The 9999-nt window shown below is 51.0% G+C and overlaps 1 protein-coding gene across 1 annotated transcript; it reads left to right on the top strand.

Annotated features, from left to right (window-relative positions):
* Window positions 1-294: 294 nt before the first annotated feature.
* Window positions 295-1242, top strand: LOC139684085 (olfactory receptor 14A16-like; the record flags this gene model as incomplete). Its single annotated transcript, XM_071579687.1, has 1 exon — window positions 295-1242. A coding segment is annotated over one exon (948 nt), but the record flags the coding sequence as incomplete, so codon positions are not given.
* Window positions 1243-9999: the final 8757 nt, after the last annotated feature.

Genomic DNA, 9999 nt, shown 5'->3' with positions numbered 1-9999 from the left:
ATATGCCACATGTCCCCAAAGGCACCGCAGTGGGGCAGGGATGGCTTCTCCAGAGCCCACACACACAGGCCTGGCTGCTCTTGGCACACTCAGACAGTCAAAAGGGAGCTCAAGTCAGGGACTGAGATGAGGGTTTTCCTCAGAGAAGGAACAAGGGTGGTTGAGACAAAGGGGGACAGTGTACAGGAAATGGCACCAGTTTAGCTCGAAGCAGCCTGTCCTGACTTGTCCCTGCCTTTTTCTCCATCAACAGGTCCCCATGCCCAGAGGCAGCAAATGTCCAACAGCAGCTCCATCAGCCACTTCCTCCTCCTGCCATTGGCAGACACGCGGCAGCTGCAGCTCCTGCTCTTGTGGCTCTTCCTGGGCATCTTCCTGGCTGCCCTCCTGGGCAACGGCCTCATCATCAGCGCCGTAGCCTCTGACCACCACCTGCACACCCCCATGCACTTCTTCCTGCTCAACCTGTCCCTCATAGACCTGGGCTCCATCTGCACCACTGTCCCCAAGGCCATGCACAACTCCCTCTGGAACATCAGAACCATCTCCTATAAGGGATGTGTTGCACAGGTCTTTATAATTTTCCTCGTAGTTGGAGTAGAGTTTTCCCTCCTCACCATCATGTGCTACGACCGCTACGTTGCCATCTGCAAACCCCTGCACTACGGGACCCTCCTGGGCAGCAGAGCTTGTGCCCACATGGCAGCAGCTGCCTGGGCCAGTGGGTTTCTATATGGTTTCCTGCACACAGCCAATACATTTTCCCTGCCCTTATGCCATGGCAATGCCCTGGGCCAGTTCTTCTGTGAAGTGCCCCAGATCCTCAAGCTCTCCTGCTCACACTCCTACCTGAGAGAACTTCGGCTTCTTCTGTTTAGTGTGAGTTTTTTTGTGGGATGTTTCATTTTCATAGTTTTCTCCTATGTGCAGATCTTCAGGGCTGTGCTGAGGATCCCCTCTGAGCAGGGACGGCACAAAGCCTTTTCCACGTGCCTCCCTCACCTGGCTGTGGTCTCCCTGTTTCTCAGCACTGCCTTCTGTGCCTACCTAAAGCCCCTTTCTCTCTCCTACCCAGCCCTGGACCTGATCCTGGCAGTTCTGTACTCGGTGCTACCTCCAACACTCAACCCCTTCATCTACAGCCTGAGGAACCAAGAACTCAAGGATGCTGTGAAGAAAAAGATGACTGGATGCTTTTCAGCAACCAGACACTGCTTGTTTTCCTCTGTCAATGGCCTGTAGTTTATGTCATGAGAGATGAATCTAACCTCATTTATCATTGTTTTTTCCCTTTCTAATATTATTGTCTTCAATGATATTTCATGATTAACTTCATTCTACTATTTAGCTCCCCCATTTTCTGTAACCCAGTGTTGTTAGAGTAAAATCAAAAGTGAGCAATTCAGATCTATAGAACACCCTGTGAGACTGAGCTATCAGCCAGAGGCAGCAAGGAGCTCAGCTGCTGCTGGCTGATAGGGAGGTGGTTTACTCCGCAAGAAATCACAGAGTAGGAATTCACAGGACTCTGCAAAAACACCAAAACAGTCATGATAAATAATATAAACATGGGACTTGTGAGAGAGAGGTTTTAACCAATTGAAGTATCTGGAGTGGTGGTGTGTAAACTGTTTTAGCCAATAAGCTGTAGTCCTAACCCTATATAAACTGTGTGCTTTGTGTAATAAAAGGTCTTCACTATAAACTTCATAAGCTTGTTGGTGAAGTCCTTTCTCTCCACCGTTTATAAATTGTTTATTTTAACCCAGCCCAGGGACTGCCCTGGGCATCCCATCATAGGGGCTGTTCCCCACCCTGGATGCTCCTGACCTGGGCTGGGGCTGCACAGGGGGCTGTGGGACCAACTGTGCGGCAGTGGGGCACAAAGGGGTTATAGAGTCACTGCCAGGGGGTGGGAGCAAGGCCAGGCACAGACAAGGAATTCCTGGGCATGGCCTGAGCTGTGCATGTGGAACTGTGGGAAAGGCAAAGCTCCCCTGGAGTTGGTGGCTGCAGGAAAAGTCAAGAGCCAAAAGAGCCTCAGTGGCTGTACTGGAGACCAAGGCTGAAGGAGGGAAATGCTGGGCTGCTGTGGGTTGGGGAGGGGGATTTAATTCCAGCAGACACTGCTGTGGTGCTGAGGGACTCCATGGCTTCTCTGCCTGAGTCTTTACTGGAAAGGTCTCTCAGGCCTCTGTGCTCAGGGAAAGCTTGAGGGAGGAGGAGAGCCCATCTTGGCAGGAACCTCCTGCAATGCCAGAGGACAAATGGCAGTGTGTGCCCCTGCAGGGGCCTCCCCTGGCCATGGCACAGGCTGGGAGCTGCCTGGCTGGGAGCAGCCCTGTAAGGCAGCTGTGGGTGGGCAGGAGCTGGGCAGGAGGCAGCCGTGTGCCCTGGCAGCAAGGGAGGCCAGGAGCACCCTGGGCTGTGTGACCAGCACAGCAAGGACGTGGGTCATCCAGGTTGCTGAGGCTGAGGAAAGCTGCACAAAGAGCTGTGATGTTTAGAAATGTTACTGTGTTTATTTTTTCTCTGGGCAATGAAGGGACTGTGCCTCTAAGCATCACCAGTTCCCAACCTCCCAAAGAACACAAACCTGACGAGTTTTGGTTCCTACTTCAGTGGCACTTGGATCTCCCTCCATGCTCAGAGCACAGAGCTCCCTTTTCTCACAAAGTTCTTGGAAATGAAGAGACTGAGGACACAGGACAGGCTGTGGGGATCAGTTGCAGAGCATTGCCACGGACTGGGGGTACTTGTGACCCCAGTGCAGGACCTGGCACTTGGTCTTGTTCAACCACATCCAGGTGGCCTGGGCCCATTGATCCAGCCTGTCCAGAGCCCTCTGCAGAGCCTTCCTGCCCTCCAGCAGGTCAGCAATCCCCCTCAGCCTGGTGTGATCTGCAAACTGACTAAGGGTGCACTCAATGCCCTTGTCAAGGTCGTTTATAACAATAATTGAACTAAGCTGACCCCAACACTGAGCCCTGGGAACACCCCTCGATGTAACTTGATTCCCCCCCACTCCCTTGGCTTGATCATCCAACCAGATTTTTACCCAGTAAAGAGATGCTGCAGAAAATGTTTGATTAAGTTCCTGGAACCCCAGAATATTTGGGATTAGAGCATTGCTGATGCCCAGGACAATTCTTATCCCCTCAACAAACACACTCCTCCAGGTGCCACCCTTGTCTCTTGGGAAACACAACGGGATTGGACGGGAGTGTGTCACTGACAACAAGGAGAATTTTGGATGGGTACCTTTACACACACAGATATTGATGTGTCCACTCATCTCTGCCTGTGAGTGTGTGTGAATTGAGTGTGGTGTGAATGTTGTTATTGTGACTCTGCAGTTGAGTCACTGTTAAAATTGCTAATCAATGCTATTGAAGCAGATGGTAACTGTCAAATTGGTCAATGGTTAAGGGCTGCTAATCTCTTTTGCCCTATTTTGTATCTGATTCCTTTTCACCCTGGCCCTCTTGCATTTGAAGTGTCTGTGTAAATCATTCCCATTCATTAAAAAATAAATATTTTTGTCAGGTCCATATTGAAATTTTCCTTCTTAACTAAACTCCAAGTAATACAAGTCTTGAAGACTTGAAGTCTTCAAGGACTTGAAGGAAGAGAAAGAAATTGATTTTTCTGTGCTTTAATGAGCCCTACTGTGTATTTGGAGATGATTTCATGGTCCTCAGGAACTGATAAAACAATGAAGAAGTTCTCAAGAAGTCAGAAGCCAAACTCCAAGTCTCCTGAAGCATCAATGGGCCCCACTGAGGGCAGGCACTGACAAAGCCTCCCCAGGGACTCGTTAGAGCAGATCCTTGGAGGCCCTGATTGCAGGGAGACAAAGGCTCTGTGCAGGCACCTGGAAAGCTGAGAAAACCCTGGGTTTCTTTGAGGAAGCACAAAGGCCAAGGCCTGAGTCTCAGGCCCTGGGCCAACAGGTCCTGTCCCTCACTGGTGGCTCAGGGCTGTTTGTGGGGCAGGAGGGGGTGAGGGTGTGAAATGACAAATGTCAAAATTTGTGAAACCCCTCCCAGTCTCCAAAGGGAGGGGTTAGGGAGAAACATGGTGCAGACCCTCAAAGGAAAGTTCCTTGTGGTGGCCTCAGTGGCAGAGGTACCTGTCAGAGTGCTGGGGACAAAGCCCTGGGTGCCTTTGTGCCTTCCAGCCCTGCCAGAGCCCTTGGCCATCTCTCCTGCAGCCTGTCCTGCCCTGTCCCTGCTGCACCTCTGGCCTTGCAAGCTGCACACACCCATCCTGCTTTGCCTCCCAGCCCTCCCAGCAGCATTTCTGTGCCCTCACTGATGTCTGTGCACCCATCACTGGCTGTTCCCTGGAACACAAAGCCATGGCATGGTCCAGACTCTCTCTGAGTGACCTCTTGCACCACAAGGCTCCCCTTTGAGGGATATTTCTATTTCCTCACCTCCACTCTGAACATTCCAAATCTGACTATGTGGCTTTCTTTCTCATTCCACCACCAAGAACATCTCCATCCTGCCTGATCTCCTCTGCCCCAACTCCAGTTCTTCTTCATTCCTCCCCAAGGATGAGCCTGGTAATTTTCCTCCTGGCAGGTGCCTTTTCCTTCTCAGCACTCCCAGTCCTATCCCAACCTCTGTGCACTCACCCCAGCCCTACAGAAACCTGCCTGTCCGCAGGGCACTGCCTGGGGCATGTTCTCTTTGCAGGTGGGAAAGGGCAGGTCACAACAAAGCTGATGGGCCCAGGAAAGGTGATCCTGGTGCTGTCCATAGCTGAGGCACTTCAGGGGGATCCCAGAAGACAGACTGACTCAGAGTTACACATCAGCAGTCTCAGTACATGTTCAAACATTGTGCTGACGGTCCTGGTGTGCCCCTTCTAAGTGAGAGGATACTGTGATTCATCCTCCTATTCTCCATCTCTCATCCCCCAACCATCGCACTCTGCTCCAAGGAGGAAATTGAATACACACTCAGGAAAACTTCCTATCATTACAGTAATCCCTGATTTACCATCTTTTTGGCAAGTGTCCTCCAGGGCAGTCCCCAGGCAGATCTGGAGCTGTGAACAGCCCTGACCCACACAGCCCCCTCTCAGCAGCAGGACCCTGCCCTGCTCAGGGCTGCTCCTTCCTCCCACAGCTTTTTCCCAGACCTGTGAGCAGCTCCCCGGGCTGGCTGAGAGCTGACCCTGGCAGGCAGCAGAGTCCCTGCCCCAGCACAGCACCCTGGGCTGCAAGACCCTGCTCTGCACCACAGCCCTGGGCACCCCTGGCTGCACACCCACCTTCACAGACCTGCAGCACACAATGGGAACAGGCACCTGTCTTGCTCTGTCCCTCAGATCGTGCAGGAGGCAAACCCAGCTCTTCTGTGTGGCCATCTCCTCTGCACTGGAGGAACTGTCAGAGTCCTCCAGGAAGGATTGAAAAGCTGTGGGATGTGCCAGCTTTAGGAATTCCCTCCAGGAACTGAAGTTTATCTTACTTACAGTTTGATTGTTTCAAACAGTGTGATAATTTCAAACAGTGTGATAATTTCTCCTCTAGTGAGATATATGTAAGTACTTCTCTGTCCTCTCCTGCCAAACTGCTTAACTTGCCTCTCACTTCTCTGCTGTGCCCTGGGTGTCTGCAGGCAGTGCCCTGAGCCCTGCTGGGCTGTGCACAGGAGCTGCTCCTGGGCAGAGCTGTCTCTCTGCAGCACTGCCCGCTTGCCAGGAGCTCCCTGTGTGCCAGGAGCCCGGCCCAGCTCAGCAGCACAGCAACAGCCCCTGTGGAGCATTTGGTCCCGAGTCCCCGAACATCAGGCCCTGGTGGAACTTGAGGAAACCTCTCAAGAATTGAATGTTGTGTTGAAACTCCAAAGTTTCTTGTAGTTTGAATGGGTCCCACTGAGGGACACAAAGGAGAAAATGTCCCCAGGTTCCAGTTAGAGCAGGAAACTGGAGGCAGGGAACACAGGTGGGGAGAAGCAAAGTAAAGTTGGCTCTGATCCTGAATAAATCTGGATGTGTTGCAGTAATTCAGAGGTCTAAGCCTTAATCACGCAAAGAAAACGCCACAGCCATGCCACCCAATCTCTGGGAAGGAAGATTCTGTCCCTCCCTCATTCTTCAGGGCTCTTCCTGGGACACTGGGATGTGGAATGTGCAGTGCCAAGGGCAGGATGATGGGGCAGCACCTCCCAGGCTGCTGAGCAGGGACAAGGAGGAAATGAGGCCCCAGGGCTGCAAGGCTCACTTTTCTCCTCATGCCATCAGTGGCACACACAGCAGCCATGGCCAAAGGCCAACTCCATGATCTTAGAGGTCTTTTCCAACCTTAACAATTCTGTGATCCTGTGGTGACTCAACCACTTTCCTGGACATTTTTTTCCAATGCTTGATAACCTTCAGTCATCCCTCTTATGATGCACTCAAAGAACACACCAATGATTTTCACAGTGTTCCTGGATCACAAGATGTCCAAAGCCAAGGCCATTTCCATCAGCACCTTGTTCTTCCTGCACATCAGAGTCACCTGAAGCCTCCAGGCCCTCCATGCTGGCAGAGACACCAGAGGCAGCCAAGCCCTGCCCTGCCAGGCTGCACAGCCCAGCCCTGTGTCTCTCTGGCCTTGGGCACAGCAGGCTTTGCTCTGCTCAGGGGCATCTCAGTCTCTCTTCCATTGCCATGTGCCACCCACCCCAGCAGGCTCTGGAGCAAACCAGGGCTGGGCCCCAGCACCTCTCTGCTCTGACAGAAAGAACCTGCAGTCAGGGAGAGGTAGAGGACAAAGTCTTGTTTAACCAGCCTGAGGAATTAATGGGATCAGTGACCTCATGTATTACTGGGGACTTTAATGACCCTGTGTATCAGTTTTGGTAGCAGTGAGGGGGCTGCAGGTTTTACTCAGGTAGGAAGAGGTCAGGAGTTGATTCCATGCCAGACAGAGCCAGTTTCAGGTGACTCCAAAATGGACCAGCCAGTGCCCAAAGCTGAGCCAATAAGCAATTCTAGTGGCCCCTCTGTGATAACCCTTTAGAGAAAGGATAAAATCCAGGGTGCTGTAAATGAGAGAGGAGTGTGGGAAATGTGAGAGAAACAACCCTGAAGGGACCAAGGTGAGAGAAGAAAGAGGGAGAGGGTGGGCACCTGGCAGCCAAAAGCCAACCCCCAGTCCCTGACAGTCACAGCTCAGCTCAGCACAGCACAAAAGCTGCTTTAGCTCTGGAGGTTCTTTGCAGCAGCTTTTTAGCAGAGCTGCCACATGGGCCAGCAAAGGTGATGCTGAGCTGGCTCTGAAACCTGTGTGAGCCTTGCAAGCCCTGGATGCAGTAGAACGAAAGAAGAGTTGTGGTAGGAAGGACCTTTAAAATTTACCTAGTCCAGTCTGTTGCATTGAGTGAGAAAATCTCCAATTAGATCAGGTTGCTCAGAGCCCCTTCCAGCCTGCCCTTGAATGTTTTCAGGGACAAGGTATCACCTCTGAACAACACGTGCCAGTGTTTCAGCACCCTCATTGTGAAAATTTCTTGTTTATACCTAGTTCAAATCTGCCAGTTTTTAGTTTAAAACCATTACCTTTTGTCTTACCACAGCTATGCCTGGGCCCTACAAAATGTCTGTCCCCATCTTTCTTAGAAGCCTCTGTGGTGGTGCATCCTCCCCTCATTCTGCTCAGGTCTGCTCCATGATCTCAGGAGCTCCTGACAAGGCTTGACCAAACCAGCTGAGCAATGAAAAGCCTGTTGACTGTTCTAGGTCTGTGCTGAAATGTCCCTTGACTGTACCAGGTGCTCCTTTATGATAAAGGTGGGGACAATCCTGACTGTAAAAGGACAATAAGTCCTCCCCCAAAAACCTTGGAACATTCCCTACATGAATCTGAGCATTAGTAGAACAATTTGGATACAATTTCCAAATATTTTGGAAACTCCAGTAATTGCTGACATGAGGATGGAAATCCAGCAGACAACTAAAGCCAGTCACCCTGTGACCCTACAAACAGCAGTCCTGAGGGAGGCCCCTGGAGCTCCCCAGCACCTCCCTCTCAGTGGGACACCTCTCGGAGCCTCTCGGAGCTCAGGAACCCTCAAGTTTGCAACAATCCAAAGAGCGTCGCTGATGCCCAGGACAATTGGCCAAGAAGGCCAATGGGATCATGTCCTGGATCAAAAATAGCGTGGCCAGCAGGACCAGGGCAGTGATCCTTCCCCTATACTCTGCCTTGGTGAGGCCACACCTTGAGTATTGTGTTCAGTTCTGAGCCCTTCAGTTCAGGTGCTGGAGCGGGTCCAGAGAAGAGCAACAAGGCTGGTGAAGGGACTGGAGCACAAGTGCTGTGGGGAGAGGCTGAGGGAGCTGGGGGTGTTTAGCCTGGAGAAGAGGAGGCTCAGAGGTGACCTTATCACTGTCTGTAACTTCCTGAAGGGAAGTTCTGGCCAGGTGGGGGCCGGTCTCTTCTCCCAAGCACTCAGCAATAGGACAAGGGGGCAGAATGGGCTCAAGCTCTGCCAGGGGACATTTAATTTGAATATCAGAATAAAATGTTTACAGACAGGGTAATCAGGCATTGGAATGGTCTGCCCAGGGAGGTGGTGGATTCCTCAGTCCTGGAGGTTTTTAAACTGAGATTGGACTGGGCATTGAGTGCCATGATCTGGTAAAGGGACTGGAGTTGGACCAAGGGTCAGACTTGATGATCTCAGAGGTCTTTCCCAACCCAATCGATTCTACGATTCTGTGATTCTGAACCCCCCTCAACAAACACACTCCTCCAGGTGCCACCCTTGTCTCTTGGGAAACACAAAGGGATTGGACGGGAGTGTTTCACTGACAACAAGGAGAATTTTGGATGGGTACCTTTACACACACAGATATTGTGTCCACACATCTTTGCCTGTGAGTGTGTGTGAATTGAGTGTGGTGTGAATGTTGTTATTGTGACTCTGTAGTTGAGTCACTGTTAAAATTCTTTATCAATGCTATTGAATCACTTGAAAACTGTTTAATTTGTAAGTGATTGAGTGCTACGAACTGCTTTTGCCCCCTTTTTGATCCAAACCCTTTGTACCCCGGTCCTCTTGGATCTCAAGTGCCTCTGTAAATCATTGCCTTTCACAAAAAAATGTATTTTTCATGAAGTCCACTTTGAAATCTTCCTCCTTAGCTAAACTCCAAAACAACTTCAATTGTTAAAGCCTTGAAGTCTTGAACACAATTTTAAAACAGAGAAAGAAATTGTTTTTCAGTGTTTTAATGAGCCCCACAGTGCATTTGGAGACGAGTCCATAATCCTGAGGTGCTGAGAGAAGATTGAGGAAGCTGTTCAAGAAGTCAGAAGCAAAACTTCAAGTGCCTTGAAGCATCAACGGGCCCCATTGAAGGCAGGGACTGGCAAAGCCTCTCTAGGGACTCCTTAGAGTAGATCCTTGGAGGCCCTGGTTGCAGGGAGACAAAGGCTCTGTGCAGGCACCTGGAAAGCTGAGGAAAACCTGGGTTTATTTGTGGAGCACAAAGGCCAAGCCCTGAGCCCCAGGCCCTGGGACAGCAGGTCCTGTCCCTCACTGGTGGCTCAGGGCTGTTTGTGGGGCAGTGGGATGTAAGGGGGAGGAAAAACAAATGTCAGAAACTGTGCAACATCTCTCAGACTCCTCAGGGAGGGGTGAGGCAGAAAGAAAGTCCAAATCTTCCAAAGAAAGTTCCTTCTGATGGCCTCAGTGGCAGAGGCACCTGCCAGAGCCCAGAGGACAAAGCCCTGCGTGCCTTTGTGCTTTCAAGCCCTGCCAGAGCCCTTGGCCATAAAGTAAGAAATGTCAGTTTTTGAACTCCCCAGGTTCCGACACGAGAATCAAAGACGTAACCTCCATAGGAGTGTGGTCAGTGTTCTGATTTATTGTTTACATTATACACACACATACTGCATATTCTCTGAGTCCACAAATAGTTCAGGAATATCATTGGTCAGTGGCCAGGGCGTGCTACCAGCCGGATTGGGACTTTTCTCAAAACTATGCCCTT

Source organism: Pithys albifrons, chromosome 31 (genome assembly GCF_047495875.1).
Source record: "Pithys albifrons albifrons isolate INPA30051 chromosome 31, PitAlb_v1, whole genome shotgun sequence".
Taxonomy (NCBI): domain Eukaryota; kingdom Metazoa; phylum Chordata; class Aves; order Passeriformes; family Thamnophilidae; genus Pithys; species Pithys albifrons.
Note: the sequence above shows the minus strand (reverse complement) of the source record. Positions and strands in the feature narration are given on the sequence as shown.